Source organism: Cucurbita moschata, unplaced genomic scaffold, assembly GCF_002738365.1.
Source record: "Cucurbita moschata cultivar Rifu unplaced genomic scaffold, Cmos_1.0 Cmo_Scf00036, whole genome shotgun sequence".
NCBI lineage: Eukaryota > Viridiplantae > Streptophyta > Magnoliopsida > Cucurbitales > Cucurbitaceae > Cucurbita > Cucurbita moschata.
The window spans coordinates 122,004-136,568 of record NW_019268552.1 but is presented as its reverse complement, the minus strand read 5'-3'; the positions used below and the strand labels follow the sequence as shown (position 1 = coordinate 136,568).

General features: G+C 38.1%; 4 protein-coding genes and 1 long non-coding RNA gene across 7 annotated transcripts; 4 read left to right on the top strand and 1 right to left on the bottom strand.

Moving 5' to 3' along the window:
* Positions 1 to 453: 453 nt before the first annotated feature.
* Positions 454 to 4,014, top strand: LOC111431493 (serine/threonine-protein kinase AFC2). 3 transcript variants are annotated; one of them, XM_023068152.1, is made up of 11 exons: positions 454 to 687; positions 1,261 to 1,453; positions 1,773 to 1,953; positions 2,043 to 2,091; positions 2,186 to 2,300; positions 2,521 to 2,612; positions 2,731 to 2,887; positions 2,977 to 3,041; positions 3,153 to 3,250; positions 3,340 to 3,442; positions 3,534 to 4,014. In XM_023068152.1, the coding sequence occupies exons 1-11, from the start codon at positions 586 to 588 to the stop codon at positions 3,678 to 3,680; spliced, it is 1,302 nt and encodes a 433-aa protein (XP_022923920.1). In that variant the 5' UTR covers positions 454 to 585; the 3' UTR covers positions 3,681 to 4,014. The 3 variants fall into 3 exon arrangements, with proteins under 3 accessions (XP_022923920.1, XP_022923921.1, XP_022923922.1); XM_023068153.1 differs by lacking the exon at positions 1,261 to 1,453 and having other exon boundaries at positions 542 to 687; XM_023068154.1 differs by lacking the exons at positions 454 to 687; positions 2,043 to 2,091; positions 2,186 to 2,300 and having other exon boundaries at positions 1,314 to 1,953; positions 3,534 to 3,979.
* A 2,766-nt stretch (positions 4,015 to 6,780) lies between these two features.
* Positions 6,781 to 9,180, top strand: LOC111431564 (cytochrome P450 71A1-like). Its single transcript, XM_023068247.1, has 2 exons — positions 6,781 to 7,737; positions 8,430 to 9,180. The coding sequence occupies exons 1-2, from the start codon at positions 6,802 to 6,804 to the stop codon at positions 9,033 to 9,035; spliced, it is 1,542 nt and encodes a 513-aa protein (XP_022924015.1). The 5' UTR covers positions 6,781 to 6,801; the 3' UTR covers positions 9,036 to 9,180.
* Positions 9,181 to 9,573: 393 nt separating this feature from the next.
* Positions 9,574 to 10,172, bottom strand: LOC111431449. Its single transcript, XR_002708494.1, has 3 exons — positions 10,065 to 10,172; positions 9,849 to 9,969; positions 9,574 to 9,775 (listed from the first exon to the last, which is right to left on the bottom strand). It is a non-coding gene; the product is annotated as an uncharacterized LOC111431449 (long non-coding RNA).
* On the top strand, positions 9,941 to 11,875 carry LOC111431445 (cytochrome P450 71A1-like). The gene is made up of 2 exons (XM_023068088.1): positions 9,941 to 11,007; positions 11,111 to 11,875. The coding sequence occupies exons 1-2, from the start codon at positions 10,054 to 10,056 to the stop codon at positions 11,717 to 11,719; spliced, it is 1,563 nt and encodes a 520-aa protein (XP_022923856.1). The 5' UTR covers positions 9,941 to 10,053; the 3' UTR covers positions 11,720 to 11,875.
* On the top strand, positions 11,760 to 14,458 carry LOC111431447 (cytochrome P450 71A1-like). The gene is made up of 4 exons (XM_023068089.1): positions 11,760 to 11,854; positions 12,505 to 13,518; positions 13,608 to 14,269; positions 14,302 to 14,458. The coding sequence occupies exons 2-3, from the start codon at positions 12,577 to 12,579 to the stop codon at positions 14,220 to 14,222; spliced, it is 1,557 nt and encodes a 518-aa protein (XP_022923857.1). The 5' UTR covers positions 11,760 to 11,854; positions 12,505 to 12,576; the 3' UTR covers positions 14,223 to 14,269; positions 14,302 to 14,458.
* The last annotated feature ends 107 nt before the right edge of the window (positions 14,459 to 14,565 follow it).

The following is a 14,565-nucleotide window of genomic DNA, read 5'->3' as shown; positions in this document are numbered from 1 at the left end:
AATATTATTTGATTTAGGAGAGTGAAAAGTCTTTTACGTCCTCACCCGTGGACAGCCAGCTGGGTAGCAAGAATCCTACTTTTTCTGAAAAAGGCCCATGTTTGGAACCAAACAAAGCCCATTATAGAGAAATTAGGCCCAATAATATTCCCAGTCAAAGGCCCAGAACTAGGCCCATATAATTGAAGATTTTATTTTTTAAAATTTAATTTGTATTTTTTTTTCTAGAAATTTGGTATCTTATCCTATTCCGTGAAGCATATACTTTTGAAGACAAAAAAGAAAAGCTAACTGAACCATGGTTAGGACTAACCCTGGATTGGTTATTAAAATCATTGACCGAGTTTGGGAAAAGAGATTCTCTCTAAATCTACGGTTTCTTTTCCGCAACGTGGACGGTTAGATTTCCTCTCAACCTCCACATGCTTCGTTGTTAGGTTAAAATTAGGGTTGCGTTTCGATTCCATTCCACAAATTTCTTTCTGCGGAAGAATATTTCTTCTCATCTCCCTGTTCGAAGCCCCCGGAAATCTGGTTCTTCAATTCTCTTCTTCTTTTCAAGGCTCTGCTTCTTTGTGCGAGATCATGGAGATGGAGCGCATGATCGAGTTTCCTCACACACATCTTGATCGCAGGCCCCGAAAGAGGGCTCGCTTGGGCTGGGATGTCGTCCCCGAGGCCGCTAAGGTATAATCTCCGATCCTCTCTTTCAGATCTGATTTTTATGTTGATTTTGGTTTTGTAGAGCTACATCTGCTGGGTTTTTCTTTGATTAGGTATGTTTTAGTGTCGCACACCGAGGTATAATCTTTTTGTTATTAGATTTACCTTGGTTGATTTACGTTTTAAAATTTTTTTTTTGATTCAGTATTCTTGATAGGTTCTATGAGTCGAGGTTATTTTCTTGAAGTTTATTTACTGATCTGTTGTGTTAACGTATTTTTATTTTATTTGTAAGCTCAAAAGAAGATCAGGTAAGTATTGTTTTTTATTCAGATGGATGGTTAATTCCGAATTGTCTCTTCTTATTGATTATCTGTTGTTGATCCATTCCACGATTTGTTTTACTCAGGTGTCTCCCTTTTATTTTCTACCTCATCCGTGTGTGTCTACCATGCATCTGTCTTATATGTATTTTTTTTTTTCATTTTTCCAACAAAATCTTATAATTTCTTTTGTATTGTACAAAATGAAGACTTTGGGTGAGGATATTAGGTTTAGGAAGGGCAAACTTTTACATGAATGGGTGACTGTGTGTAGGCTCAGGTAGGAATTTGTTGTGGACAAGAGATTGCGAATATGCCAAGCTTTGCATCTTCAAGAGCACCTTCAGATCATTCTTCTAATCCACTATTTGTTAAGGGAGTGGCACGAAATGGTTCTCCCCCCTGGCGAGAAGATGACAAAGATGGACATTACATGTTTGCGCTTGGAGAAAATTTAACTTCTCGCTGTAATTACACTTGACTATGATTAAACAAATTTTTATGCGCTATCAAAATTGATCATTGTAGAAATTTGCTCTTATAATTTAGTTCCTCATCTCATTTTAAATGTTGGCTATATCCTCAATTTTTGCTTCCTCCCATCAATTGTATTTAAAATAATATCCATCATGATTACCCATGTTTATTTATTTTTAAACTGAACATTCAGACATGAGTTATGTTTTTATTTTCATAATCATTACTTGTTTAGAATGGTTAAAGGTTGGTTAGATTTTGGGAAATATCTATTTCCTTACTCTGTCAATTCTTTTTCTTCTGTGGCAGATAAAATACACAGCAAAATGGGAGAAGGTACTTTTGGTCAGGTGTTGGAATGCTGGGACAGAGAAAGAAAGGAAATGGTTGCAATAAAAATTGTGCGTGGAATCAGGAAATATCGCGATGCAGCTATGATAGAAATTGAAGTGTTGCAACAGCTTGGAAAGCATGATAAAGGTGGCAACCGGTGAGTCTGTCTCTCCTTTATGCCATTGTTGTCACTCTGTGGCTTTTGTCATCTTTGTGGCTATGGTTAAATTGCTCTATTCCTTGCAGTTGTGTTCAAATACGGAACTGGTTTGACTATCGTAACCATATTTGTATTGTAAGTATAAGGCTGTTTTATCATGGATTAATTTCCCCGATTCACCAAATATGGGGAGTTAAAATTTGTGGGTGAACTTAAATGGTGTCAACAGGTGTTTGAGAAGCTTGGGCCAAGCTTATACGATTTTCTACGGAAAAACAATTATCGCTCCTTTCCCATTGACCTAGTTCGTGACATTGGCAGACAACTGTTGGAATGTGTAGCATGTGTGTAGTATTTTATTGAACCAAGTCCTTTCTTTTCCCATTCTTATTGTCCTTTTGTGTGTTTCAAAACAATAACTCCACAGATTTCTTTAAGCTAAAATGACTATTAGCATTCGCTGCATGTTCCATTTTTGTAATTTCATTTAAATTGTATGATGAGTCGGTCTCCTTTTATTTTGTGTTTTGTATCCTAATAATTTCTTTGACCCTTGAACTGCAGTCATGCATGATCTACGAATGATACATACCGACTTGAAGCCAGAGAATATACTGTTGGTCTCTGCTGATTATATGAAAGTACATGACTACAAGGTACTTATAGCTTGTTTTGGATCTTGTTTGTAATCTGTATTTCTGGTGGTTCTTATTGTGAAAGACCAATTACTAGCTAAGTGAACTTCTTGTTACTCATTATTTATACTTGTGTCAGAATTTTTCTCGATCACCAAGGGATAGTTCCAACTTCAAAAGAGTGCCCAAGTCAAGTTCTATTAAGGTGATTGATTTTGGCAGCACCACTTATGATCGTGAAGATCAGAATTACATTGTATCGACCCGGCATTATAGAGCTCCAGAGGTTATTCTTGGTAAGGAATTTTGATCATGTTTCATAGTTCACTTTTCAATTGTTCTGATTTGTGTCGAGTGGCATGACTTAACCACATTTATTGTTTAGGTATTGGATGGAGTTTTCCTTGTGATATATGGAGTGTTGGCTGTATCCTTGTCGAACTGTGCTCGGTATGTGCTTCTTTTGTCTTGTAATTTGTCTATTTCAATATATTCTTCTTTTGTCTATTCATCCAAGTGTTGTATTGTGTAATTGAATTTTCAATACAAAATATTTTTTAGGGTGAAGCTCTGTTTCAAACTCACGAGAACTTGGAGCACTTGGCAATGATGGAGCGGGTGCTTGGTCCATTGCCGCAAGAGATGCTGAAAAGAGTAGAGTGAGTTATTTCTTATCTTTTATTTTCTTGGTGTTAAGTAGTCAAGAAGCAAAATTCTGATTCTTTTGTTTGTTTGAATGTGTCCATAGTCGGCATGCAGAAAAATACGTAAGAAGAGGTAGATTAGATTGGCCGGAAGGTGCAACTTCGAGGGATAGTATCAAGGCCGTTCAAAAGCTGCTTCGTTTACCGGTTTGTATTTTTACTAGTGTCTTATCGGTTTGATTGTACTGAGCCTTTTTGTCGCAACTTTACACTAATTATCTTGTGAAATCGAATGCAGAACTTGATAATGCAGCATGTGGACCATTCGGCTGGGGAATTGATTCATCTTGTTCAAGGGTTGCTTCGATATGATCCCACGCATAGACTAACGGCTCGTGAAGCCCTAAGGCACCCCTTCTTTACAAGGGATCCCTTGAGGAGATAGTAGCTGTGCTGTGTTTAATTAACAAACTGGTAATTGGGTTTCTTTTTAAACACTCACAACGTCTTCATGCAACTGTACAGCTGCGTGTCTGTTGATCGATGATCGTGATGTGCCTTTGTATGGCGCTCTAAGAGACCGAGTATTTTGCCGTGATGTTGTAAATAGATACGCTTACTCCTATCAGAGGCTTGCAATGCAAGCACTATTTGTGCTTAATTGCAGTTCAGTTGATTACTAATGTTTTAACTTGTTTAGAAGAATATACACTAACATTTTATGACATTTGCTGTCCATTCCTTAAAGATTATCATAAAAAACTATTGGAATTGTGATACCTAATATTATAGGGTGATGATCTTATTAATTTTTATGAGTTACTATCGTGAAAATTTATCATCCTAGAAACGTTCATAGAAACTTAGACGCATGAAATTGTTAATTTTGAATAAAAAGTATTGTTCATAAAGGCTTGCTCATATTTACAATTTTGTCTATTTAGAGGTTTTTATATTCTTAACCATGCAACTTGGTAACCAATTGCGCATTGAAACGAGTTCCCTTGTTGAGAAGGTATTAAATATTTTATTTTCTCAAAGCAACATTCTTGTTTTTATTTGACCTACTTGGATCTCCACTGACCTACAACATTACCATCAATTCTACCATCTTTTTATAATTTCTTTTGAAATTACATCAGTAGGAATATATAACGTGAAATATCTCTGGATTGGGTCTCGATTGTTGGCAAAGCAATTAATACTTAATTTGATTTAGCTGTTCTTTCTAAAGGGTGTGAATGCAAATAAAAGATCTCTCGGATAAGCTTTGTGGGGTCAGAAAGATCTCTCGGATAAGCTTTGTGGGGCCAGGTGGTCTTCGTAAAAGAAGAGACATTTGTCGATAAACTCATGCTTAAAAGAAGAGACATTTGTCGATAAACTCATGCTTAAAAGAAGAGACATTTGTCGATAAACTCATGCTTGTTTGGAGGGATTGGTACAAATTGAATATAAATTAATTTTAGCTTGTTCGACTCACTTAATGTTTGGAAGTAAATGTGAATCTAGAACTTTAAAACACGGACAAAACCTCTTTTCAAAGTATTTAAAAATTCTTATTTTATTTTCCGATCTAATCCATTAAAGAATTTTTATAGTAATTCAGAATTTGAGTGTTAATGATAGTGTTTTCCTGGTAAGGTGTTAATTATTTGGTGTCTTTAGCATTTAAAGAACATTACATGAAATTGAAATTGTGGAAAGACTCTCCATTTTTTTGAAAGAAGTATACGCCTCTAAAGCATCAGTTGGGTTCTCTAATAAGTTACCTTAAAACAATGAATTTGGTCATTTTCATTCTACAAATTAAAACCCATTCTCTTTGTCTTATCTTCCATAACCAGCAAATCATCATCTGTCTACAAATTCCCTCGTAAATCTATATATTTATAGCCATTCTTAACAAATAGTATAGTTTTGCTCAAATAATTAAGACGTTATAATCTCCCTCTAAAGACATAGAGGTTTGCATCTTCACGGCTCTATCTAGTGAATAAAACCCAAATGCTTTAAAATTTTAGTATCAAAATCTAATATCTTAAAAGAAATGTCCTATTTTTGCAACAAAAAAGTTAAATGTTCGAATTTCTACCGTTTAAAATGTTTATTTAGTCGGAATATAGTTTCACATTGAAAAGCTTAACCTAAACATAATTTATGTAATACTCGAGTAAAGGAGAGTTATATGAATGAACCGGGACCATATTCCAAAAAGAGGAATTCTGACGATAGGATTAAGAAAAACTTAAAAGAACTGAAAGTCACAATTATATCAATTAGGTGCATCTTCTTTTCGATAACTTAGTCACACGAACTCTATGATTAAACGTGCTTTACTTTAAACAATTCTATGTTAGGTGACATCGTAGAAATTTTTCTTGAAATGCATGTGAGCGACGAGAAAACATTCTGGAAAAACTTGTGTTGGTGAGTAGAGATAGTCTTCCCTCTTAGAAGCTAGGAGAAAAATTCTGTCACAAAAAAAATAGGAGAAGGTCGGGACAATTGGGTCGTTATAGTTTAACTCATAAAAAGTGTATATGATTTACTTCATTTTTACCCCCAAAATTTACCCATCAATCCATTTTTACCCCCAAACTTAGTAAATTTATTGGTTCCAAAGTTACCGTATAAATTAGAAAATGACACTCTTATCGCCATGTATGGGTAAAAATTTGGATTATTTAGCATGCGGTGGCGCCGCCGGAGTTGGGAAATGAATCGGCCTAATCTCTCTGCTGTCCTCACCGCCTCATCTCCACCGATGACCCCAATATCATATATAAATACAATTCTTTTTTCCCCCTTTTGAACAATCATGCAATGAACTAAGATCATGATTTATCTTTTTCATTTAGATAACTTACCACATCTATATCCTTTTAATCTTTCCGTAGCAGACATGTTTTAAAATAATGAGACTGATGCTGATACGTAATGAATCAAAACAAACAATATCTATTAATGTTAAACTTAGACCGTTACAAATAGTATCAGAAGCCAAACACCAAGCGGTGTACCAACGAGGACATTGACCCTTAAACGAGTGGATTGTGAGATCCCACATTAGTTGGAGTGGGAAACAGAACACTCCTAATAGACGCGTTTTAAAACCGTGAGGCTGATGATGATATGTAACGGACCAAAAAGATGGTTTGCCAACAATATGTGATGATATGTAATAATATCAAAAGCCAAACACTAGACGGGGTGCCAACAAGAACGCTAGCCCCTAAGGGTGTGAATTGTGAGATCTCCCATTGGTTGGAGTGGGAAACGAAACATTCCTTATAAGAGTGTGGAACCTAGTAGAACATTGTAAAACCATGAGACTGATAGCGATATACAACAGGTCAAAGTGAACAATATTACATTCTAAAGGTTTATGTTTAATAGGTTAATGAACTTTAAAAGTATCGGAATGTCCATAAACATATGTATCAGATAGAGTTGAAAGTTGAGAGATCAAAGAGATATAAAACTACACGATCGAGATAGCGTTTGTCTCCCTCCCGTCATTATAAATATAGCATAGGTGTAGTACCATACCCTATAGAGAATCAATGGATCCAATATCCTACAAAAATGTTCAACTTTTGCACCAAATCACTCAAGCTCCTCTTCCTCTTTTCCTCTTCCTCTTCCTCTTCCTCTTCCTACTTTCACTCAAACTCTTCTCCACCAAAAGCACCAAAGCCTTGCCACCATCACCACCACAGCTTCCAATAATTGGCAACCTCCACCAGCTAGGCAGCCTCCCACACCGCTCAGTGGCATCTCTGTCCGACAAATATGGCCCTCTCATGCTCCTCAAGCTCGGCCAAACCCCAACCCTCGTCGTCTCATCCGCCAAGCTAGCTAGAGAAGTCATGAAATCCCATGACACCATCTTCTCAAACAGATACCAAAACAGAGCTGCACAATCCTTAATCTATGGATGCCGTGATGTGGCCTTTGCTTCCTATGGAGAGCAATGGAGACAAGCTAGAAAGCTGTGTGTTTTGGAGCTTTTGAGTGGCAAGAGAGTTGAGTCTTTTCAATATGTGAGAGATGAGGAAGTTGGTGAGCTTGTCAAGAAGATTCGTAAAAGTTGTGGCTTTGGAGATTCAGGGGTGAATCTTAATCAGCTTTTGATGTCAACTTCGAATAATATTGTGTCGAGATGCGTTTTGGGAGAGAAACTTGAGAATGGAAAAGGGATGAGTGGGTTTGGAGATGTGACGAGGAAGGTTATGGTGTTGTTGTCGGCGTTTTGTGTTGGTGATGCGTTGCCTTGGCTTGGATGGGTTGATGCGGTGAGGGGGTTCCATCGGGAACTCAAGAACACTTTTGAAGCGTTGGATGGGCTGTTTGATAGAGTGATTGATGAACATAGAGAGAAGATGAAGAACAGTGATCGATCTGGGGAGATGGATTTTGTTGATATCATTCTGCAATTGCAACAACGGGATACTCTTGATTATCGTTTCTCTATGAACGATTACAAAGCAATTTTACTGGTTTTGTTCCTCTCCTCTCCCTCTCTTACATCTCCTATCCCTCTCCCTCTCTTGCATCGCCATTGTCGTAACAGTTCAAGCTCACGATTAAGGTTTTTTCCTCAAAGTTTTAAAACGTGTCTCCAAAGAAAGGATTCCACATCATTATAAGAATGGTTCGTCCCTCTCTCCCATTAATATGAGATCTCATAATAAGGGATGTGAACGAAACATTTCTTATAAGAGTGTGGAAACTATTCTCTTAAAACATCGAGGGGAGTCAAAAGAGGACAATACTTGTTCCTCTCTCTTTCTCTCTATTACATAGCCACACACTCTTAGCGACACCGAATTCTAGAGGTGTTGAGGTGTTCTGTAATAGCTCAAGCCCACAATTAACTGATATTGTTTTCTTTGGGCTTTTCCTTCTGAGCTTCCCCTCAAAATTTTAAAACGTGTCTGTTAGGAAAGGGTTTCCACACTGTTATAAGAAATGTTTCGTTTCTCTCTCCAACTGACGTGGGATCTCATAGTAGTGAAACGAAACATTTCTTATAAGGATGCGAAATTTTTTCCTTAGTAGACGCGTTTTAAAATCTTAAGGGGAAGTTTGAAAGGGAAAGTTCAAAGAGGACAATATTTGCTAGCGGTGAGTTTGAGGGGTTATTGTTTATGATTTTCGTAATAATTTGTCAAGTGGTGTCAACTTGCAGGATATGTTTGTTGGAGGAACCGACACGACAGCAACAGGTTTGGAATGGGCAATGGCTGAGCTGATGAGAAACCCAACAGCCATGAAAAAGGTTCAAGAAGAGGTCAGGACAGTAACGGGAAAAAAACCAAAGATTGAAGCGGAAGACATTCAAAAGATGAAGTACATGCAGTGTGTTATAAAAGAGTCTCTAAGACTTCACCCACCAGTTCCTCTATTGGTGCCCCGACAGACAATGGGAACTGTGAACCTTGAAGGCTACGAAATTCCACCAAAAACTAGCGTTTGGGTCAATGCTTGGGCAATTCAAAGAGACCCCAAAAGCTGGGAAAACCCAAATGAGTTCATCCCAGAGAGATTCATGGAACCAAACTCTGTTGATTTCAAAGGCCAAGACTTTGAGTTCGTTCCATTTGGGAGTGGAAGAAGGAAGTGCATTGGAATGTCGTTTGGGTTGGCTGCTTTTGAATCTGTATTGGCTAATCTTCTTTATTGGTTTGATTGGAAGCTGCCGGCCGGGAAGCCATTGGATATGACTGAAGAACATGGGCTCTCAGTGTTCATGAAACATCCTCTTAGTCTTGTCCCAATTCCACATTCTGTGTAATGTTTGGTTATTTCCTTAATGGTCATGAGTGAGTGAGTATCATTAGTAATGTGTATATGAAGTTCTGTAAGAACTACCATATGGTTTGCTTATGAAGTTGCGGTGTAAAATATTTTTGGGAAAGGTTGTCTCTTTCATATTTTTACCCAAAACGTATAGGTAAAAAATACCATTTACTTGTTACGTATCGTTGTCAGCCTCATGATTTTAAAACGTATCTACTAGGGAGAAGTTTTCACACCCTTATAAAAAATTCTTCGTTCCCTTTTCTAACCAATGTGAGATCTCACAATCCACCCCCTTAAGGGCCAGCGTCCTTGCTGACACACCGCCCAAGGTTTCCACACCCTAGGAGTGTTTCTTTCCCTTCTCCAATCGATGTGAGACCTCATAATCCACCAAAGCCAGCGTCCTCGCTGGCACACCACCCGGTGTCCGGCTCTGATACCACTTGTAAGAGCCTAAGCCCACTGAGAGTAGATATTGTCCTCTTTGAGGTTTCCATTTTAGACTTCTCAAAGTTTTTATAAATTCTTATAAATAATGCTTTGTTTTCCTCCTCAGTTGAAATGGATCTCGCAAGTATGCACAAAAGTAGAATTATTCATGGAACAACCACATGCATACAAACATTAAAGAACGGTAGTTATCCAACATGAAAGTGCCTTAGCTCAAATGAAGAAGAAACAATATGCTACACTGTTCCAGACCTTATCACACCAGCAATTACTTGAAAATTCCTAGCAAAATACCATAAATTAGCCATATCGAATGTAATTTACGCTTAAAACAAGAAAAATCAGGTAAACTGACCTTAAAAATCAAGCTAGGAGAAAAATCTAGAAGGGACATCAAATGGAAGCACAACCGACAAACTAGAAGGAGACATCAAACTTATCACTGGTCGGCTCTTGATGCTGAAGTCAAGTCGAAGCTGGATTAAAGGATCTTAAACTTAGGATAAACCTTTGTTGCAGGAAGACGAAGCTGGAAGAATACCATAAGAAAGCACAAAAGAATGGATCGAACCTCATATTTTCAACATTGGAAGAGGCAACAATTTCAATATGGAGTAGCCATTCACATCAATCCCATCTCTATTTCTTTTTGCCTTTTCTTCTTCTTCCTCCTCCTTTTGCTTAAGCTGTTCAGAGGGAAAAAACAAAGCATCAATTTCCCTCCTTCACCACCCAAACTGCCAATCATCGGAAACCTTCACCAATTAGGAACCTTGCCGCACCAATCTTTGGCGTCTCTTTCGAAGAAATATGGGCCTCTCATGCTCCTAAAGCTAGGCCAGACCCCAACTCTGGTGGTTTCATCAGCAAAAATGGCTAGAGAAGTAATGAGGACCCATGACCTCAAATTCTCCAACAGACCCAAAACTACAGCCACTAATCTCTTGTTCTACGGATGCCAAGACATGGGTTTTGCCCCATATGGAGCGTACTGGAGACAAGCCAGAAAAATGTGCGTTCTTGAGCTTTTTAGCTTCAAAAGAGTGGAGTCCTTTCAGTATATCAGAGATGAAGAAGTCGGTGTTCTTATCAGTAGGATTCATAAGGCTTGTGCTGGCGGTGAGGTTGTGAATCTTAGCAAGTTATTCCTTCAAATCTCAAACAATATAGTGTCCAGATGCGTTATGGGAAAGAAGTTTGAGGATGAAAATGGGAACAATAGATTTAGAGACGTATCAAGAAGGGTAATCGAGCTACTCTCAGCGTTTTGTGTGGCAGATTTCTTCCCTGCTTTCGGATGGGTTGATGTAGTTAGAGGGTTCATTGGGGAACTGAAAACAATTTCTAGAACAATGGATGAATTCTTGGATATGGTAATTGAAGAGCACAAGACAGAGTTAAGAACTGGTAGACCTGATGATAAAAGGGATTTCTTGGATATTATGCTGCAGCTCAACCAAGATGACATGCTCGGCTATCATTTCACTCGGGACAACCTCAAAGCCATATTACAGGTTTCTCTGTCTCTGTTTCTCTCTTAGTTACTTTTACTCTTTCGACTAGCAATTGAAAATAGGATGAACATACCGAAATTCAATATGGTTGTCGGAATTGTAGGACATGTTCGCCGGTGGGAGTGACACTTCTGCAACAGCATTGGAATGGGCAATGGCAGAGCTGATTAGAAACCCAAACACCTTGAAGAAAGTTCAAGAAGAGATCAGAACAATAGTTGGAAAGAAGCCAAAAATTGAAATGAATGACATTAGCAAAATGGAGTACATGAAATGTGTGATAAAAGAATCTCTAAGACTACACCCACCAATTCCTCTGCTTGTGCCACGAGAAACATCAGACGTCGTCGACATCGAAGGCTACCATGTGGCATCAGGAACCAGTGTCTTCGTGAATGCTTGGGCAATCCAAAGGGACCCCATAATCTGGGAAAGGCCAAATGAGTTCATCCCAGAGAGATTCATGGAGAAGAATTGTGCTGATTTCAAAGGCTTAGATTTTGAGTTCATACCATTTGGAAGTGGAAGAAGGAAGTGCCCTGGATTGTCGTTTGCGCTTGCTTCTTTTGAATGTGTGTTGGCCAACCTTCTCTATTGGTTCGATTGGAAGTTGCCTGAGGACATGGCGGGAGAATTGTTGGACATGAGTGAACTCCATGGAATCACTGTTCGCAAGAAGATTCCTCTCCATCTCACTCCATTACCATTGTAGTCTAATGGAATATCATTTGCAATTGCTTCCTTTCAACAAATCTTCTGGTTCGCTTGGAAGCTTCCTAATAGCTCTGTGTTGGACGTTGAAGAAGAAAATGGACTCCCTGTTTGCAAGAAACCCCCTGCATCTCAAGTTAGTACCATATAACTAGTACAATAAAGTAAATTCTAACGAGGGATTGAAATATATTTTAGATATTGGAAGAATAAATTTAGATATTCTAGAATAGATTCACTACTCTATTTATCTATCCACCCTACTTAAGTTTCATCACAAGAAATACTAATCTTGTGAGTGTTTCTCATAAAAATTTGTGTTCAACAATCTGGTACCAGAGTCAAACATCGAGCGGTGTGTCAGCGAGGATACTGAGCCCCTAAGGGGCCGTGGATTGTGAGATCACACATCGGTTAGAAAGGAGAATGAAACATTTTTTATAAGAGTGCAAAAACCTCTTCCTAACCGACACGTTTTAAAAACCTAAGGCTAACAGCAACACGTAACGAACTAAAATAGACAATATCTACTAGCGGTGGACTTGCTTATATCACACGAATAGATTTTGTTCCCACTGCCTTGCTTAGTTGATATTCTCAATAGATTACACTACAAGGAACAGCTAGCTCTCCGCAAGTCCAAACCGACACTGACTGATTATTTAAATCGAGGGGTGTTACACATTTTGTAATATTTAAATCGTAGAATGAAGATTTAATAAATATAAATGACCCACAACGCAGATTCCAATAATGGATAATTATTTTATTCTTCAGGGTTTGTAGGGTTGAACTTGCTAAATGTTTCTGGAAACATGGGCAGGATAATATATGCTATAAACTAATCCATAAAAGAAGATGGATCTAAGATCACAATTAGAGCAGCAGAGGCAGAGTCAACAACTTAACAATCATATGGATCAGTTCAATCTTTTGAATTGCTCTCTATTTTTCCTACTGTTCTTCATTTTTCTCAAGTTGTTTAGAGCAAAAAAAGTGAACTTACCTCCATCACCACCGAAGCTACCAATACTTGGAAACCTTCATCAGCTGGGCAGGTATCCCCATCGATCGCTGCAAGAACTCTCCAAAAAGTATGGTCCTCTCATGTTTCTGCGACTGGGATTGATTCCAACTCTTGTGGTTTCCTCAGCTGATATTGTCAGAGAGATCTTTAAGAATCATGATATCAGTTTTTCTAACAGGCCCAAATCAACCGCTGCCAATTTGTTCTTCTATGGATACAAAGATGTGGGGTTTTCTCCATATGGGGAATACTGGAGAGGATTAAAAAAGATTTGCACTCTTGAACTTCTAAGTCAGAGAAGAGTGCATGAATTTCAGTATGTGAGGGAAGAAGAAGTTGAAATCCTGGTGAATAAGGTACATAAAGCAAGTTCTTCAGGTTTATCTGTAAATCTTAGTGAGTTGATTACCTCAACCTCAAACAACATAGTTTCAAGATGCATATTTGGAGAGAAATTTGAAGATGAAAATGGAAAGAGCAGATTTGGTGAACTAACAAGAAGGATGGCTAAATTAGTTGTGGCTTTTAGCGTGGGAGATTTTTACCCTGCTTTTGGATGGATTGACAATATCACAGGCTTAATTGGGCAATTGAAAGAAACATCTCGAGCTCTAGATACTTTTCTTGAACAATTGATTGAAGAGCACAAGACAAAGAAGAATGGCGATTTTCAAGGCGACAGAGAAGATTTTGTGGATATTCTTCTTCAAGTTCAGCAGAAGGATGATCTTGGTTTCGAATTCACTCAAGAAAGTTTAAAATCAGTGTTAGAGGTCTTTTTCTTTCCTACACGCATACAAACAATTCACACAGACATTTTATCAAACAGTTAGTGTTCATTCTAGCTCTATTATTGTTTCAGGATATGTTCATAGCTGGAACGGATACGACGGCATCAGTATTGGAATGGGCGATTGCAGAGCTAGCAAGAAATCCAACAATAATGAAGAAAGCACAACAAGAAATCAGAGAAGTGGTGGGCAAAAAATCAAAGATAGATAGCGATGATATCGTTAAAATGGAATACCTTAAAAGTGTTATCAAAGAATCACTTAGGGTTCATCCACCTGCTCCTCTGTTATTACCTCGAGAAACATCTGAAATGGTGAAGCTGGGAGGATACTGTATTCCATCAAAAACCAGAGTGTTCTTCAATGTTTGGGCGATTCAAAGGGACCCAAGAATCTGGAAGAATCCAGAGGATTTCATCCCGGAGCGATTTGTGAACAACCCAGTTGATTTCAAAGGACAAGAGTGCCATTGCCTCCCATTTGGTGGCGGGAGAAGAAGCTGTCCAGGGATGAATTTCGCTTTTGCATCAATCGAATATGTGTTGGCTAACCTTCTACACTCCTTTGATTGGAAGCTGCCTGATGACAGTATGATGGCTAAAGACTTGGACATGAGTGAAGATATGGGGCTCGCTCTCATCAAGAAGCATCCCCTTGTTCTTAAGCCAGTAACATGTTCAACTTAATCTACAATTTGTGTGATGTTGCACGCTAATCACTGTAATCTGGTCTCTGATTGTGTTTTATTTTTATTGTGTTTTATTTTGATTGTGTTTTATTTTGTTAATCCTGTTCCTTTGTAGGCTACCAGCTCAAGATCACCGAACAATCTCCTTTGTCACAAAAATTAATAACAAATCATCATAGTATGATGATACATTTGATTCTCATAGAGCATATGAACTCGTGATCCAAGCAACGAGTTTACCAATTCAATCAAGTTTTTATGATTAAAAAAGATTTTAATTAATTTTTTAGAAAGGACTTTCCTTCCCGAGGCCTACCAGACATGGGAAGGCCACGACAGAA

What these genes read in the sequence shown, in the direction of transcription:
- LOC111431493 (XM_023068152.1), top strand. Translation starts at nt 586, where the DNA reads ATGGAGATGGAGCGCATGATCGAGTTTCCTCACACACATCTTGATCGC. An exon ending in TCGTCCCCGAGGCCGCTAAG is followed by an intron (nt 688 to 1,260) that starts GTATAATCTCCG and finishes GACTGTGTGTAG; the next exon opens with GCTCAGGTAGGAATTTGTTG. An exon ending in ACTGTTGGAATGTGTAGCAT is followed by an intron (nt 2,301 to 2,520) that starts GTGTGTAGTATT and finishes CTTGAACTGCAG; the next exon opens with TCATGCATGATCTACGAATG.
- LOC111431447 (XM_023068089.1), top strand. Translation starts at nt 12,577, where the DNA reads ATGGATCTAAGATCACAATTAGAGCAGCAGAGGCAGAGTCAACAACTT. An exon ending in GTTTAAAATCAGTGTTAGAG is followed by an intron (nt 13,519 to 13,607) that starts GTCTTTTTCTTT and finishes TTATTGTTTCAG; the next exon opens with GATATGTTCATAGCTGGAAC.
- LOC111431564 (XM_023068247.1), top strand. Translation starts at nt 6,802, where the DNA reads ATGGATCCAATATCCTACAAAAATGTTCAACTTTTGCACCAAATCACT. An exon ending in ATTACAAAGCAATTTTACTG is followed by an intron (nt 7,738 to 8,429) that starts GTTTTGTTCCTC and finishes GTCAACTTGCAG; the next exon opens with GATATGTTTGTTGGAGGAAC.
- LOC111431445 (XM_023068088.1), top strand. Translation starts at nt 10,054, where the DNA reads ATGGATCGAACCTCATATTTTCAACATTGGAAGAGGCAACAATTTCAA. An exon ending in ACCTCAAAGCCATATTACAG is followed by an intron (nt 11,008 to 11,110) that starts GTTTCTCTGTCT and finishes TCGGAATTGTAG; the next exon opens with GACATGTTCGCCGGTGGGAG.